Below are 19,100 nucleotides of genomic sequence, written 5' to 3' on the forward strand. Positions count from 1 at the left end.
AGGGCGTCTGGCTCGGAGCTGTCCTTGAAGTAACCGGTATGTCACAGTTCGTTTTGTCACTGTGGTGTCAACTGCAGCTCAAATTGCTGCTGCAGGTGCCGTACGATGCACCAGAGCCATACGTCCAACACGATGGTCTTCGCTCTCGATTGTGCCACGTGGCCGTCTGAAGCTCGGTTTCCTTGCGACGGTACATTCCCGTGACCACCGCTATCGGCAATCATGTATACATTTCTGCGAAGCCTTTCTCCAGTATCGCAGAAGGAACTTCCAGTATTTCGTAGCTCTATTACACGACCTCGTTCAGATTCAGTGAGGTGTTGATAAGGACGTATTTGTTGCCTTAAAGGCATTCGTGACTAACATCAATCCACCACGTCCAGTCCCAAAGGTAGCTAACGCTCACGACCGTTACAGTGTGTATTAAAAGCGCACTTGATTTGTACCCTCATAGTGGCGCTACTAGCGCCATTCTTGTGCGACTAGTGCGGAATTTCCACATACATCTATAACACTCCTGTCTGCTACTGTTATACCATAACCTCAAAACTGGAGGCAATTTGCAAAACAGAATTATTTTGTTGGATTAATAATGGTATAAAGCGACAGGGCAGTGTTACCCTCGGAGAGGAATTTTGCTAGGTTGACCGTGTTGTTCCTAACGGAGGTGGCTTATCGGAAATGAAAGTCAGAATTACGTAAATATTTGAATAGTAACAAACAAAATTTTGCCTAGCTATACTGTTTATAGAATAAGGGAAACGGTCGCCAGCCTAATTAGGCAAGAGAAAGATTAACGTTATCGTTTAAGAAAGTAGGTATAAGTAACTGTAACGGACAAACACAACCTAGACTTAGCCACACGCGAGTGCAATGAACTCTGACACACACATATGTTTTAAGATTGATACAAATTCCAGAATAGTTCCAGCTATTTGTCCATCCATATGAGGCCTTGGAAAGAAGCAGGAAAAGCCTCTCTCGGAATCAGCACAATATGCATCTTTTACATGGCAGTGCACGGACTCGTAGCTCGTCCCCGACTCGTAGCTCGTCCCCGACTGACTGTCAGTTCCACCATTTCCACCTAGGCCAACCACAATTTGCGCGCACTACACAGTTCCGTTCCCGAGGGGAACCACTACACCTTTTACATACAGAATAACTAAGAGCCCTAAGTGAGGATCAGCAGTTTACATAACAGCAAACAAATATATTAAATAAGACAGAACATTTGCACATATTGACATTTCTACAAAAAATTATTCACACAGAAATTACAATTATATATTGTAAGTTTTGTTCCCTCCAAATGGGACAAAGATTTTAAATTACAGATACACTACTTTGCATAGAATCAGACCATGACTTCAAAGTTTGTACAAAGAAAGGAGTATACAATTCAGTGTTATCGATTCAATCAAACACATTTACAGAAGCTCAACGATATAATATTAAATAAAACAAAAGTGAAATAAATCCGTAGAGTATTAGAGCTATGGTGTTACTCATCGTCTTTCAAATGTAGAAACACCTCTACCAACTTTCGTTTATGTTACACAGATCGTTCTTGGTTTTTTTTCCCCATCCGTGTATATTCGTTATGCAAAGATCCTTATGCAGTTCACGAACAATGATTTCCATAATTCGAAATAACAGTTCACATGGTCACGCATGGTTTTGCACTTCACTATTACCTGTTTAAGTGAGCATTTACTGTGTACCTACACGTATAATTTGATGCTGATGCTGTACCTACATCAGAATATTTTATGACCTGAAGATGGCAGTAGCTGAAACCGCTAACAGTGAAGTGTAAAAGTTTGTGTGATCAAGACGGACCTGATACTAAAATGTAGACTTTCACGGCCGGAAATATCATGTCCATTATAATTATCCGGGCTGTTATGCCGTGGTCGGCTGATGAATTCTGTGGTGATTCCCAACGTTTCGTCTCCGACTGCGGGAGACATCTTCAAGAGGGTCCGTAGCTCGCTGGAAGGTCCAACACACCCACTGGCTCGCTACTGACTGCCGCTAAATTCCGTGTCCGCGCGCTCCCGCGCCGCGGCGTGGTCACGTGTTTTGAAAACGTCAGTGCAATTGGCCGCTGTCCGTCGCCGTCGATCGCCGTTGCCATCACCCAGTAGTGGACAGGTGGTACACATCTTCTTTAACACCGGCATCCATATACCGTTTAATTTCACGCCCTGCTCCTTTCGGTTGAAATTATTTGGGTGTTAAGCGATTTCGATTGCCTCCCTGTAGAGTCTTTCGTAATATCCGCTTGTGGCCGCTAGTACTTGCGTCTCCTCGAAACGAATATTGTGGTTCCCTGGCTGGAAACCATGCTCCGCAACAGCTGATCGTTCCGTTTCTCCTCTTCTACAAATTCCCTTGTGCTCTTCCAAACGTTTAGAAACAGTTGTTTTGGTGGTACCCACATAAACATCACCACAGCTGCATGGGATCCTATACACTCCAGCTTTCTCCAATGGTTTGCGAGCGTCCTTGGCAGGCTTAAGGTATTCCTGTATCTTCCTGGTGGGCTTGTAAATTGCGGTAATATTCCGCTTCGTCAAGATCCTCCCTACTCTTTCCGTTAAATTTTTAACAAACGGCAGGAAAACGTTAGATTTTTGCAGTAGCCTGTACGTCAATATGATTTCTGCGTGGCTGCCTCAACGCACGTTTTATTTCGGCGGACGAATATCCGTTCTTCATTAGTGCATTGTGGAGATGATCGATCTCAGCGTCGAGCAACTCAGGTTCACAAAATGGTTCAAATGGCTCTGAGCACTATGGGACTTAACATCTATGGTCATCAGTCCCCTAGAACTTAGAACTACTTAAACCTAACTAACCTAAGGACATCACACAACACCCAGTCATTACGAGGCAGAGAAAATCCCTGACCCCGCCAGGAATCGAACGCGGGAACCCGGGCGTGGGAAGCGAGAACGCTACCGTCAGGTTCACAAATATTTCCTAGGTGCTCAGTCCGGTACCGCGGGACTGCTACGGTCGCAGGTTCGAATCCTGCCTCGGACATGGATGTGTGTGATGTCCTTAGGTTAGTTAGGTTTAAGTAGTTCTAAGTTCTAGGGGACTGATGACCACAGATGTTAAGTCCCATAGTGCTCAGAGCCATTTCAAGCTTCTTTTTTTTTTAAAAAACAAACTAACATAGCTCTCTAAGTATAAATTTTAGAACCAATATTTACTAAACATGTTTTCTTGCTTTCGTCCATGGTACCATCTTTGAATGTTTGTCGGTAGAGTCCTGGTTCGCCACGTAAACCTGAATAAATACCTCAATGTTTCACTAAGCAAGCTGGTATCCTTCCTGATGTTTAATAGTTGTCGCGATGTTCCAGATGTCACAGCGGCGCTGAGGGGCTGTGAGGACGAGTTCTTCGGCTGCTGCCCAGACGGGAAGACAGCGGCCCAGGGACCGGACTACGCCGGCTGTCCTTCGCTCTGCGGCTGCAACAAGCTCGGTAAGAGACGGCCTCTGTGGCGTCGCGAAAACACAGCTCGCTTCGTAGGAAAACAGACTCTCCCGTATCAACCTCTTCATCTCTGAGTAGCAATTGCAATTTACGTCCTCAATTATTTGCTGGATATATTCGGATCTCAGATTTCTTCTACAGATTTTAACCTCTACAGCTTCCTCTAGTTCCATGGAAGTTATTCCTCGATGTCTTAACAGAAGTCGTACCATCTTGTCCCTTCTTGTCAGTAATTTCCGTACATTCCTTTCCTCGCCGATTTTCCGGATAACCTCCTCATTCCTTACCTTATAACTCCACTTAATTTTCAAAATTCTTCTGTAGCACCACATCTCAAATGCTTCGATTCTCTTCTTTTCAGGTTTCCGCACATTCCATGTTTCACTACTATAAAATACTGTGTTCCAAATGTACATTCTCAGAAATTTCTTCCTCAAATCAAGGCCTCTGTAAGATACTATTAGACTTCTCTTGGCCAGGAAACCCCTAATGCTAATTTGCTTTAATGTCCTCCTTGCTTGGTACGTCCTGCGTTATTTTGCTGCCTACGTTAGCAGTATTCCTTAACTTCATCTACTTCGTGACAACCAATTCTGCAGTTAATTTTCTCACTGTTCCCATTTCTGCTACTTCTCATTACGTTCGTTCCATATTCTGTACTCATTCGACAGTCCATTTCATTCAGCATATCATGTAAATCTTCTTCACTTTCACTCAAGATATCAATGTCATCAGAGAATCGTATCATTGATATCTTTTCACCTTGAATTTTAATTTCACTCCTGAACCACTCTTTTATTTCCATCATTGCTTCTTGAACCGTAGGGGCGAAAGACTACATGCCTTACAAACTGATCGTCATCTAAAACATCCTCAATTTTAGAACATTCAGCATTGCAGCGCGTCAGCAATCGTAAGTATCGAAATAATTATGAAAAATCCGCCTCGGTTGCACAAATTACCTGGTGTTTACCTAGGTTTCGCGTGGGTAACCACGCCTTCTTCAGAAGAAATATAAAACAGCTTGCCTAAATAGGCATAGTCAACGGCTAAAATTAACACCTACAGCGGCGAGCCCCCATATTTTTTTTTTTTACAAATACATGGTACATATGTACTAAGTCAATAATATTACTTATCTCAACCCTGTGTGTGCTAGCCGGTCGATGTGGCCGTGCGGTTAAAGGCGCTTCAGTCTGGAACCGCGTGACCGCTACGGTCGCAGGTTCGAATCCTGCCTCGGGCATGGATGTGTGTGATGTCCTTAGGTTAGTTAGGTTTAATTAGTTCTAAGTTCTAGGCGACTGATGACCTCAGAAGTTAAGTCGCATAGTGCTCAGAGCCATTTTTTGAACCTGCGTGTGTTGCCTCGCCCCAGCCAGCGTACGATGGTCACAGGCTCTCCACCGAACTGATACTTGTAAAAAAACATTTTATGGGGTCTTGCCGCCGTAGGTGTTGATTTTAGCCTTTGACTATGCCTATTTAGGCAAGCTGTTTTATATTTGTTCTGAAGAAGGCGTGGTTACCCACGCTGAAACCTAGGTAAACACCAGGTAATTTTTGCAATCGATGCGGATTTTTCATAATTATTTAATCCTCAATTTTCTTTTCCGTACTTCTGTATATTGTACTTTTCAGTAACGTGGGCGCATGAGCTTTTTAGCTGATTGTGCGATAATTCTCGCACTTGTCGGCTCCTGAATGCTTCGGAATTGTGTGGATGGGATTTTCCGAAAGTTACATGGTATATCACCAGCCTCATACATTCTACACACCATCGTGAATAGTCGTTTTCTTGCCACTTCCCCCAATTATTTCAGAAATTCTGTTGGAATGTTGTCTATCCCTTCTGCCTACTTCGATTTTAATTCTTCCACAGCTCTTTTAACTTCTGGTTCTAATACTAGATCCCCTGTCTCTTCTATATCAACTCCTGTCTCTTCTTCTATCACTTCATGAGACAAATCTTCCCTCTTTTAGAGGCCTTCGGCAGACACTTTGCACTTATCCGCTCTCTCCTCTTCATTTGACTGTGGAATTCCCATTGCACTCCTAATGTTACCACCCTTGCTTTTAATTTCACGAAAGGTTGTTTTGACTTTTCTGTATGCTAAGTCAGCGCTTCAAACAATCATTTCTTTTTCGATTTTTTTCACTTTTTCATGCAGCTGTTTCACCTTAACATCCTGCTGTTTCTGTTTATTTCATTCCTAAGTAACTTGTATTTCTGTATTCCCGAATTTCCCTGAACATTTTGTGCTCCCTTTTTTGTAGCTATGTGTTTCTTTTCAGCTTCTGTAATTGCCCTTTTTAGAGATGTCCATTTCTCTTCAACTGAACTGCCTACTGATCTGATTCTTATAGCAGTACCTATATCCTCAGAGAACTTCAAGCGTATCTCGTCATTCGTTAGTACTTCCGTATCCCATTTCTTTTAGCACTGATTCTTCCTGACTAGTCTCTTAAACTTCAGCCTACTCTTTAACACTACTAAATTTTGACCAGAGTCTATATCTCCTCCTGGGAATGCCTCACAATCCAATAATCTGATTTCGGAATCTCTGTCTAACCACGATGTAATCTAACTGAAATCTTCCTAAAAAAAATGGTTCAAATTGCTCTGAGCACTATGTGACTTAACATCTGTGGCCATCAGTCCCCTATAACGTAGAACTACTTAAACCTAACTAACCTAAGGACATCACACACATCCATGCCCGAGGAAGGATTCGAACCTGCGACCGTAGCGGTCACGCGGTTCCAGACTGAAGCGCCTAGAGCCGCACGGCCACATCTGGCGGCGAAATCTTCCTATCCAGTGATGAAAACATAGGGTGAGCGTAAAGTGTTTCCCTGTTTACAAAACGTTTTTTTCCTAAGTTACCGTGCTAGATACTGCTATGCTGCTTGTTGCAAATGGTAGCTTAACTCATAATGACATTTTTTTCTGGATGCACTTCCACATTTGCTGCGTTTGTTGCCCCTAGAACGTTTGGGCGGTACTCAACTTCTTTCCATGTGTTTGCCAACATCTCTTCCGTCGCCGCCTCCACAGTACCTCGTATTTGTGCTGTAAGCGTTTGCACAACTACAATAACTGGCAAACTGAACACTTTGCCCGTAACGTAAATCCACTGTACCACAGGATGGTGTGGAGCGAGTTCTGTGTGAAATGAGTGCAGGATGACACTCTCAAACACTTAGTAATTAACTTCATGCAACTGATTAAAAGGTAAAATAGTATAATAATCTTTCATGCGAGCAAATCATTTAATAAGTTACAGTAGGCAACCATACATTTAAAGACAATTACTTTGCATTAAGTGAGCCGCTGGCACTCCTGACAAGATGTCACAAACATGTTTTTCTATTAGGCCACTTGAGACATGTATAAACAATACATTATTGCAATGTCTGTGTTTTTCAGATGTACGATGCAATGTCCCTTTGGATATCTACGCATGTTCATGGGAACAGGCACTGCGGCAACTACAGCGCTTATGAAACATACGAAATGTATTCGCAGTTGCGAATATGGACAACTATCAGCTGTAGAATGGGATGACAACAATGAAAATTTGTGCCGGACCAGGAGTCGAAACCGGATTTTTTACTTATCGTGAGCGGCCGTCTTCTCATTAGACTATCCGAGGACGCTTCACGGCCATATCCAAACTTCCACATGTCGTCGTCAACCATGTGTCTACAACATGCACTCCTACATCACTTATGTGTAGTCCCATACACGGGAGACATTTTAATTGAAAATCGTTTGCCCAGTGTCGGCAGATAAATACTATACAAATTTTCATTGTCGTCATTCCATTATACAGCTGATAATTGTCCACAATCGCAACAGCGAATTCATTGTATGTATTTGAAGACGGCCATAGTCACCGCAGTCGCTGCTCCTTTGGACGTGGAAAGTTTGGGTCTGGTAGTTTAAGCGTGCTAGCATAGCCTAAGGTAAAGCGACCGCTCACAATTAGCGGGAAATTAGGATTCGAGTCCCAGTCCGGTATAAATTTTCATTGTTGTCATTCCCGTGCACAGCTGATGCTATCCATAATCGCAACTGCAAATATATTTAATGTATGTATAAACAATGGTCATTGCGGTCACAGGATATCATATTAGTTTCAGAACGGCCATCAAATTCAAGTTATATACCAACAGATCCTGCTCATCTGAAAAGAAAACAATATTAGCGTTTGGCAATACAACAGATTACACAGCCTCGAAATAATGCTGAAGTGAGTTTCACTTCCTTGTTGTAGTAGGACTTATACGTTAACATCAATGTAAATTCCCCTATACCCTCAGTAAAATTACAGGCTTGTTACACAAGGTACTCTTTACACAGTGGGGCATAGACATTAGAACAAAGCTTAGTTCATAACCCAGTGCTTAATATACATCACTTGACTAGAACGTGGGAAACGATTACTTTTTACCGTTACCACACGAAATTTAAGTTTTTTTTTCTTTCTTTATTCGTGATTTAATAAATTCATTATTATTTCGTACTATTCACTTACGCTGTAACAACGATAAACGTACAAAGTGGGACCAGAATTTATCTTTGACTTAGTTATTGAATTATGTCTTTAATAAAAATTTAGAATAAAAATGCAGAATTACTGAAAATCTCATGACTATTCCTTAGTATTATTTTTAAAACAGCAATGGCTCGCAGTTTTCTTGGAAACAAGTTGTTTGGTTAAATTCTTAGAGCGCGTGATGTTGACTTTAGCTCTGTGGATCTTAAAGTTCCAATAGTCGATCGGACTTCGGAACAAAGGAAAATGATAACAGATGCTATTGCAATTAAAAACTCAAAAATAATATTGACGAATTTGGTGACTGAGATTAGTTCCTATACCAAAGGAAAAGCTTCCATATTTAAATGTTTCACTTTTTATCGCTATTATGAACTTACCTCTTTGATAAAAGTAGCAAGAAAATGTTCACCAAATAAATCACAATATAGTTAACTATGTCGCTTTCATTACTTTAAACACTGATAGACTTGAGAATGTGCGAAACTCACACGAATAACCAAAATCACTTGAGAAACAAGCTAATAGCGAGGCAAGATAGGAATGGCAATGCAGTGCAATGGAGTGGCCGATTTCGCGGTTTTTTATAGTACATCATGATAAGGATTTAGTCCTCTTTCTTTTCATTACAGTGATATTAGTACAATATCTATAAGGATCACTGGTCTTTCATAGACAAAAATATTTAATATATTAGTTATTATTTCATTACGTGCGCACGTGACGCTTTCATAACGACATTGTTGGTGTTGTTGTGGTCTTCAGTCCTGAGACTGGTTAGTTGCAGCTCTCCATGCTACTCTATCCTGTGCAGTACTTACTGCAACCTACATCCTTCGGAATCTGCTTAGTGTATTCACCTCTTGGTCTCCCTCTACGATTTCTACCCTCCACGCTGCCCTCCAATACTAAATTGGTGACCCGTGATGCCTCAGAACATGTCCTACCAACCGATCCCTTCTTCTGGTCAAGTTGTGCCACAGACTTCTCTTCTCCCCAATCCTATTCAATACTTCCTCATTAGTTATGTGATCTACCCATCTAATCTTCAGCATTCTTCTGTAGCACCACATTTCGAAAGCTTCTATTCTCTTCTTGTCCAAACTATTTATCGTCCATGTTTCACTTCCATACATGGCTACACTCCATACAAATACTTTCAGAAATGACTTCCTGACACTTAAATCTATACTCGATATTAATAAATTTCTCTTCTTCAGAAACGCTTTCCTTGCCATTGCCAGTCTACATTTTATATCCTCTCTACTTCGACCATCATCAGTTATTTTGCTCCCCAAATAGCAAAACTCCTTTACTACTTTAAGTGTCTCATTTCCTAATCTAATTCCCTCAGCATCACCCGACTTAGTTCAACTACATTCCATTATCCTCGTTTTGCTTTTGTTGATGTTCATCTTATATCCTCCTTTCAAGACACTGTCCATTCCATTCAACTGCTCTTCCAAGTCCTTTGCTGTCTCTGACAGAATTACAATGTCATCGGCGAACCTCAAAGTTTTTATTTCTTCTCCATTGATTTTAATACCTACTCCGAATTTTTCTTTTGTTTCTTTTACTGCTTGCTCAATATACAGATTGAATAACATCGGGGAGAGGCTACAGCCCTGTCTTACTCCCTTCCCAACCAGTGCTTCCCTTTCATGCCACTCGACTCTTATAACTGCCAGCTGGTTTCTGTACAAATCGTAAATAGCCTTTCGCTCCCTGTATTTTACCCCTGCCACCTTTAGAATTTGAAAGAGAGTATTCCAGTCAACATTGTCAAAAACTTTCTCTAAGTCTACAAATGCTAGAAACGTAGATTTGCGATTCCTTAATCTTTCTTCTAATATACACTCCTGGAAATGGAAAAAAAACACATTGACACCGGTGTGTCAGACCCACCATACTTGCTCCGGACACTGCGAGAGGGCTGTACAAGCAATGATCACACGCACGGCACAGCGGACACACCAGGAACCGCGGTGTTGGCCGTCGAATGGCGCTAGCTGCGCAGCATTTGTGCACCGCCGCCGTCAGTGTCAGCCAGTTTGCCGTGGCATACGGAGCTCCATCGCAGTCTTTAACACTGGTAGCATGCCGCGACAGCGTGGACGTGAACCGTATGTGCAGTTGACGGACTTTGAGCGAGGGCGTATAGTGGGCATGCGGGAGGCCGGGTGGACGTACCGCCGAATTGCTCAACACGTGGGGCGTGAGGTCTCCACAGTACATCGATGTTGTCGCCAGTGGTCGGCGGAAGGTGCACGTGCCCGTCGACCTGGGACCGGACCGCAGCGACGCACGGATGCACGCCAAGACCGTAGGATCCTACGCAGTGCCGTAGGGGACCGCACCGCCACTTCCCAGCAAATTAGGGACACTGTTGCTCCTGGGGTATCGGCGAGGACCATTCGCAACCGTCTCCATGAAGCTGGGCTACGGTCCCGCACACCGTTAGGCCGTCTTCCGCTCACGCCCCAACATCGTGCAGCCCGCCTCCAGTGGTGTCGCGACAGGCGTGAATGGAGGGACGAATGGAGACGTGTCGTCTTCAGCGATGAGAGTCGCTTCTGCCTTGGTGCCAATGATAGTCGTATGCGTGTTTGGCGCCGTGCAGGTGAGCGCCACAATCAGGACTGCATACGACCGAGGCACACAGGGCCAACACCCGGCATCATGGTGTGGGGAGCGATCTCCTACACTGGCCGTACACCACTGGTGATCGTCGAGGGGACACTGAATAGTGCACGGTACATCCAAACCGTCATCGAACCCATCGTTCTACCATTCCTAGACCGGCAAGGGAACTTGCTGTTCCAACAGGACAATGCACGTCCGCATCTATCCCGTGCCACCCAACGTGCTCTAGAAGGTGTAAGTCAACTACCCTGGCCAGCAAGATCTCCGGATCTGTCCCCCAATGAGCATTTTTGGGACTGGATGAAGCGTCGTCTCACGCGGTCTGCACGTCCAGCACGAACGCTGGTCCAACTGAGGCGCCAGGTGGAAATGGCATGGCAAGCCGTTCCACAGGACTACATCCAGCATCTCTACGATCGTCTCCATGGGAGAATAGCAGCCTGCATTGCTGCGAAAGGTGGATATACACTGTACTAGTGCCGACATTGTGCATGCTCTGTTGCCTGTGTCTATGTGCCTGTGGTTCTGTCAGTGTGATCATGTGATGTATCTGACCCTAGGAATGTGTCAATAAAGTTTCCCCTTCCTGGGACAATGAATTCACGGTGTTCTTATTTCAATTTCCAGGGGTGTACGTCGTAAGGTCAGTATTGCCTCACGTGTTCCAACATTTCTACGGAATCCAAACTGATCTTCCTGAGAGGTCAGCTTCTACCAGTTTTTCCATTCGTCCGTAAAGAATTCGCGTTTGTATTTTGCAGCTGTGACTTATTAAACTGATAGTTCGGTAATTTTCACATCTGTCAACACCTGCTTTCTTTGGGATTGGAATTATTATATTCTTCTTGAAGTCTGAGGGTATTTCGCCTGTCTCATACATCTTGCTCACCAGATGGTAGAGTTTTGTCAGGGCTGGCTCTCCCAAAGCCGTCAGTAGTTCTGATGGAATGTTGTCTACTCCCCGGGCCTTCTTTCGCCTCAGGTCTTTCCGTGCTCTGTCAAATTCTTCACGCAGTATCGTATCTCCCATTTCATCTTCATCTACATCCTCTTCCATTTCCATAACATTGTCCTCAAGCATATCGCCCTTGCATGGACCCTCTATATACTCCTTCCACCTTTCTGCTTTCCATTCTTTGCTTAGAACTGGGTTCTCACCTGAGCTCTTGATATTCATACAAGTGGCTCTCTTTTCTCCAAAGGTCTCTTTAATATTCCTGTAGGTAGTATCTATCTTACCCCTAGTGATATAAGCCTCTGCATCCTTACATTTGTCCTCTAGCCATCCCTGCTTAGCCATTTTGCACTTCCTGTCGATCTCATTTTTGAGACGTTTGTATTCCTTTTTGCCTGCTTCATTTACTGCAGTTTTATATTTTCTCCTTTCATCAATTAAACTCAATATCTCTTCTGTTACCCAAGGATTTCTACTAGCCCTCGTCTTTTTACCTACTTGATCCTCTGCTGCCTTCACTACTTCATCCCTCAGAGCTACCCATTCTTCTTCTACTGTATTTCTTTCCCCCATTCCTGTCAATTGTTCTCTTATGCTCTCCCTGAAACTCTCGACAACCTCTGGTTTAGTCAGTTTATCCAGGCCCCATCTCCTTAAATTCCCACCTTTTTGCAGCTTCTTCAGTTTTAATCTGCAGTTAATAACCAATAGATTGTGGTCAGAATCCACATCTGCCCCTGGAAAAGTCTTACAATTTAACACCTGATTCCTGGATTTCTATCTTACCATTATATAATCTATATGAAACCTTTTAGTATCTCCAGGGTTCTTCCATGTATACAACCTTCTTTTATGTTAGCTATGATTAAGTTATGCTCTGTGCAAAATTCTACCAGGCGGCTTCTTCTTTCATTTCTTCACCCCAGTCCATATTCACCTACTACGTTTCCTTCTCTCCGTTATCCTACTCTCTAATTCCAGTCACCCATGACTATTAAATTTTCGTCTCCCTTCACTACCGGGATAATTTCTTATATCTCATCATACATTTCATCAATTTCTTCGTCATCTGCAGAGCTGGTTGGTATATAAACTTGTACTACTGTAGTAGGCATGGGTTTCGTGTCTATCTTCGCCACAATAATGCGTTCACTATGCTGTTTGTAGTAGCTTACCCGTACTCCTATTTTTTATTCATTATTAAACCTACTCCTGCATTATCCCTATTTGATTTTGTATTTGTAACCCTGTAGTCACCTGACCAGAAGTCTTGTTCCTTTTGCCACCGAACTTCACTAATTCCCACTATACCTAACTTTAACCTATCCATTTCCCTTTTTAAATTTTCTAACCTACCTGCCCGATTAAGGGATCTGACATTCCACACTCCGATTCGTAGAACGCCAATTTTCTTTCTCCTGATAGTGACGTCCTCTTGAGTAGTCCCCGTCCGGAGATCCGAATAGGGGACTATTTTGCCTCCGGAATATTTTACCCAAGAGGACGCCATCATCATTTAACCATACAGTAAAGCTGCATGCCCTCGGGAAAAATTACGGCTGTAGTTTCCCCTTGCTTTCAGCCGTTCGCAGTACCAGCACAGCAAGGCCGTTCTGATTACTGTTACAAGGCCAGATCAGTCAATCATCCAGACTGTTGCCCTGCAACTACTGAAAAGGCTGCTGCCTCTCTTCAGGAACCACACGTTTGTCTGGCCTCTCAACAGATACACCTCCGTTGTGGTTGCACCCACGGTACGGCCATCTGTAACGCTGAGGCACGCAAGCCTCCCCACCAACGGCAAGGTCCATGGTTCATGGGGGGATAACGACATTAATGATTTGAATACAGAACAGGGAGGAAATGCCTTTAATTTTGGCTGTGGCTTTATAACTTGAATGAACAACTGAAAAAACTCTTTTCATGAGATAATTGAGATACACACAAGGCATTAACGAAGCCACAAATATTACAAAACATAAAAAACTTACAGAATTAAAACTATACTACAACTTGTGGTATAAGGGCAACATATAAGCCCCTGCAGTAGTGTCGTTGACCACAAGTACAGCCCAGAATTTTCAGAGGACAAATGCAATGGGCATTAAGCAACTAATCTAACGGTACCACGTATACACACACTGCAATGTCATCAAATCACCAAAATGTCGCTCCCGTGGCATTCGCCTCCTGCAGAACCAACTCAGGTTCTCTCTAGTAAACGTAGCACTAGAATGGAGTAATTCAAGTAGGTGTTCACTTCACGAGCTAAGAAATATTCTAGTTAACCGAGCCTCACCAGTTCGAACATATCAAGAGTTAACATGTAACTTCAGTCTTACAAAGTGCTACTTTCCGTTCCAAGTCTGGGTTTGTCGAAATCACATTAATTAACAGAAATGACATACTGTTCAATTAATCTTGGATGAAGTACCAGTTTTTTATTTTGTTGTCTTTTCATTCCCCTTGCTCCATAAGGTGGGGATGGGGGGGGGGGGGGAGGAGGGTGGACTGTTAGCGTGTACAAGTCACCGCTGTTCAGCCATACGAGAATAAAAAGTTTCGAACATATTTAAGAATTGGACACATCAGTTGACAAAACAAATGTCTGACATAATGAAAAGATATAGATTCAGTTGCATAATTTGAAATATAAAAGGTGGATTTGTTGAAAAATTAAAAGGTTGACACAGATGAAATGGCAAATGAATCTTTCACAAAAGGTAAAAGACAGAGGGACAGTTGCACAAGTTAAAAGAGTAAAAGGCCAATGTGTTGACATTAAAATAGATATACAGATGAGTGAAGTCATGAGTGGACATAGACTGCCAGGAAGAGAGGTATCATAGCAATGTAGCAGTTGGGGTACTGTGTAAGAGGGTGTCTGTGTGGGAGGACGTTTGGAGGAGGAATTTTGGGGAGCGAAGAAGGATGCCGTTCAGGAGCAAGCCTTAGGATGTGGGCGAAGAGGAGAGGAGAGGAAGGGAAGGGAGAACTGACTGGATGAGGTGGAGTGGTTTCTTTTAGATCTGGTAGGATGGGTATATAGCACAATGGATTTCATGTTCGGGCAAGGAAATGCAATTAAAGTTTAGTTGGGAAAGGATACGGAGAGTGTGGAGTGGCAGCAGAGGCACAGCAGGGTACAAGGAGCACTGCGCAAGGGGGAAACTGAAGGGGTGAGTAGTGTCGAGTTTACAGATAGTGTAAGATACTCAGAGGAGTACAATATGGAAGAAGAGGGAGGGTAATTTTATAAGTTGGTAGAGGATGCAGGTGGAGGAGGGTAAGTGGATGCGAAAGGCTAGGAGGAGTGTATGGCATTCAGGGATCTGTAGGGCGCGATAAAAAGGAGGAAGGAGCAGAAGTCCATTGGTGTGTTGCTTAAACATGCACCTTTATTTGTCCTGGTAGTTCAGCATTCAAACTCGATGCCAGTGTGTTACTAATAAATGCAATATATTCAAGTTGGACGTTAAATCGGAATCTAAGGCCACCATGAACCAAAACATCCAGCCGAGTTAACATCAGACCCGTAGCCAACTCCTGAACATATCAGTCGGACAAAGCAGCGACGGCAGCCATGTTGTTGCGTCAGCTCGCACCGACTGCTCACCTCACTCGCTCCACTGACTGGTGGTGCTATCGTAGCGGCAACGATGCACCGAAAGCAAGATACGCCGCTTACAAGGAGAACATCTCAAGTGCCATCACTCGATTCCGCAGAGACTTCGCTCAGTAGGAGAAGGGGCAAAATAAGCAAACACGTGTCTCGACTTATCCGTAGATACTCGACCATTTCTGGAAAAACGGCCGTCAAAGTGTCTGAGCTATTGTGTCTTTTTACCATGCGATATCGGCAGATGAAATGGTGGCACAGCGTGTGGCGTGGCGGCTTCTTAATTTTGCGCCCCGTGTTCGAAACCCGATTATGACTTTTATTTTCCATTTATGCACCCAGGTCTGTAGAAGATTACTATACGAATGTTTGCGTGTGTACTGATATAACGTTGTTCTTATTTGTCTACTAGTAGCATGTCAGGCGAATGTATTTAAAAAAAACGAGAAAGGTATCTGAAATCGTTTTCGGTGAGATACCAGTGGTGTATTTTGATTCATAATAAAGCGTCAGTTTTTGGAAAAGTCATCCACAGACATGGTCTGCTGCGAAATTATTGCCATCCGGCGAAATATTCACCACTGTTACGACATTTCAGTCACAAGTGAGATTTATACGAAGAAATCGAAGAAATGTCACTGTGGAAAAACTTACCTTAGCGCGATGCTCGTGGTGTTCGGAATATCTGGTTTCGAATGTGTCTACGATCGGTATGATCTAAGGAAATGCACCAAATTCTCCTGAAGAATAAACATACACTGATGAGCCAAAACATTATGACCACCTGCTTATTAGCTTCATTGTCTTTGGAACTATATACATAACTGATTCTGCGTATCAGAGATCCGATAGTTTGTTGGTAGGTTTGTGAACGTACGTGACGTTAGATGTCTACGCACAGGTCATGTAATTCTGGTAAACAATAGGCAGGTACTAGTAGATGGGAACAATGGCAGGAGGCTGTCCACAATGAGGAAATCAAAGAAAAACTGGGAATGAACTCTATAGATGTAGCAGTCAGGGCGAACAGGCTTAAATGGTGGGGTCAAGTTACACGCATGGGAGAAGCAAGGTTACCCAAGAGACTCATGGATTCAGCAGTAGAGGGTAGGAGGAGTCGGGGCAGACCGAGGAGAAGGTACCTGGATTCGGTTAAGAATGATTTTGAAGTAATAGGTTTAACATCAGAAGAGGCACCAATGTTAGCACTGAACAGGGGATCATGGAGGAACTGTATAAGGGGGGCTATGCTCTAGACTGAACGCTGAAAGGCATAATCAGTCTTAAATGATGATGGTGATGATGATGATGAATAGGCAGCTGTTTTGCTTACTCGGTGATGGCGCCCGATAGCGACCCAGATGGGTTCCACAGGATTTACATCAGGCGAATTTGGTCGCCAAGACATCAACGTGAGTTCAGTACAGTGCTCCTCAAACCACTGTAGCGCTGTTCTGACTCCGAGACACATACAATTACATTACTGAAAGATGATATCGCCGTCGCAACCATGAAGGGATGCAGGTGGTTCGCAGCTGTCAGCGTGTCCTCAATTACTGTCCTCCATTACTAACAAAGCGCAGGAGAATGTATCCCATAGCATAATGCTGCTCCCACCAGCCAGCGTGCGTGGCCAACTGCATGTTTAGAGCAGCCGTTCACCTCGATGATGACATTTGTGGAGAGGACCATCGACCCAGTACAACAAAAATGTGATTCACCTGAAAGAGCCAACATGTTTTCGTTGATCGACGATCGAATCCCGATGGTCTCGTGCCCACTGCAATCGTAATTGACGATGGCGGTGCGTCAACATGCGAACACGTAGAGGTGGTCTGCTGCGGAGCTCCATGTCCAACAACGTACGACGAACGGTGTGTGTAGTGTAACGACGTAAGTTCTTTATAAATGGTTTTCTTTCGACATATGACCATGTGTAGACTTCGTCACCTACGTCAGTTACAACCCACTTCAAAATTATTTATATTCTTTTTAAATTGTCTCAGAATGGTTCTTGAACGAAACTGTAAAACATCATTTGAGTCGTATGCACAGAATTACGTCACTCGGGTCAATTGGTTTGCGCAAACTTTTTCAATTTTAGATGTCGCTTATTTCTCCTCAGAAATTATATTGACACATGTTATCTTGATTTAATCGGTATTAGAATCACACATTGAATAAACTTTTGAGATTCAAAGTTGCGATGAACGCTGTAAAAATTCAATAATCTTGCCAAATATATTATTAATCCATTCACATAATTCTTCATAAATAAATCCTCAGAACACGTATTTCAACTTTAGTAGCATCCACTAGTTTATTATCTTCCTACATACAAACGTGAACCTGTGCCTTGACGAGACAAAACTAACATTTTCAATAAGATTAAACTTCCTATGATATCATTGTTGTACAAAACATTACAAAATTCAGTTATTTTATTTTTTTAGAAGCACGACGCAACAACTCGGTTCCAGGATCTTCTGTCGCTCTTTGGCTGTCGACCCGCGACGTATAGTGGCCAGCAATTTTCTCTCTGGTCGCGGCAGCGAAGATGCTGTCTCCGTTCGTTGCGCCGCCCTCTCCGTACATGAAACATATAAAAAAAAATACAAAAACTTTAGACAATTCACAACCATTACAAAATATTACAAAAATACATAAACAAAACTAAATTAAACTTATATTCACCTGCAAACTGGGCTGACACTGGTGGATGGGTGACGCTTCAATTTCGTCCCACTACATGTGCTCCGAAACATTTTTGCGTGCACCAGCATTGTGTTCTTTCGGCAGAGATGTCACACATCATCTGCCCCACTTTACAGAGCAGAGAAGACTCCGAAGCCCACGTTCTCTGAAGAATCTCGGACGTACAGCCATTCAGCGCCTAATGGTACTTTCACTGATCTTCTACCTCTTTCCGTAGATGCTCAAGACAGTAGCACATGAACATTCGACCAGCTTCGCCCTTTTTGAGATGCTCGTTGACAGGCTCTGGGTAATAATAATCTGCCATTTGTGAAAGTCACTTATCTCAAAGGATTTCCCCATTTTCAGCCAATATCTTTGCTAGGTGGATCCCCCGTCCATGTCGGGCTCCGCTTACATACTTTCGTTACCGGGTCACCTGCAACGCCACCAAGCGCCACCAACGTCGCGGTGGGCAGTGGTCATAATGTTTTGGCTTATCAGTGTATGAATATAATATAAGAATTGATATGAGAATGAAATATCAGAATATGAAAATATAAAAAGATTATAACCCCTCACCATACCATAAACACATAAATTACATAATAAACGTGTGATACTTATTGTGAAATCCAGTTGTAAATTTACAGTTAATATAACGCCCTTGTTTTTCCTATTTTGATAAGAAACATTCGTGTGGTTACCTTCTATGGACATGGGTAGATAACTGAAAATATTAAAAAATAAAATACACTCCTGGAAATTGAAATAAGAACACCGTGAATTCATTGTCCCAGGAAGGGGAAACTTTATTGACACATTCCTGGGGTCAGATACATCACATGATCACACTGACAGAACCACAGGCACATAGACACAGGCAACAGAGCATGCACAATGTCGGCACTAGTACAGTGTATATCCACCTTTCGCAGCAATGCAGGCTGCTATTCTCCCATGGAGACGATCGTAGAGATGCTGGATGTAGTCCTGTGGAACGGCTTGCCATTTCCACCTGGCGCCTCAGTTGGACCAGCGTTCGTGCTGTACGTGCAGACCGCGTGAGACGACGCTTCATCCAGTCCCAAACATGCTCAATGGGGGACAGATCC

The 19,100-nt window shown here is 43.2% G+C and overlaps 1 protein-coding gene across 1 annotated transcript in view; it reads left to right on the plus strand.

Moving 5' to 3' along the window:
• LOC126160698 (agrin-like) overlaps positions 1 to 19,100 on the plus strand; it is a 454,728-nt gene that overhangs the window by 193,005 nt on the left and 242,623 nt on the right. The window contains exon 10 of the mRNA XM_049916923.1: positions 3,378 to 3,500. Within this exon, the coding sequence (XP_049772880.1) occupies positions 3,378 to 3,500 (123 nt within the window). The remainder of the gene's footprint in view (positions 1 to 3,377; positions 3,501 to 19,100) is intronic.

This window comes from Schistocerca cancellata, chromosome 2 (genome assembly GCF_023864275.1).
Source record: "Schistocerca cancellata isolate TAMUIC-IGC-003103 chromosome 2, iqSchCanc2.1, whole genome shotgun sequence".
Lineage (NCBI taxonomy): Eukaryota > Metazoa > Arthropoda > Insecta > Orthoptera > Acrididae > Schistocerca > Schistocerca cancellata.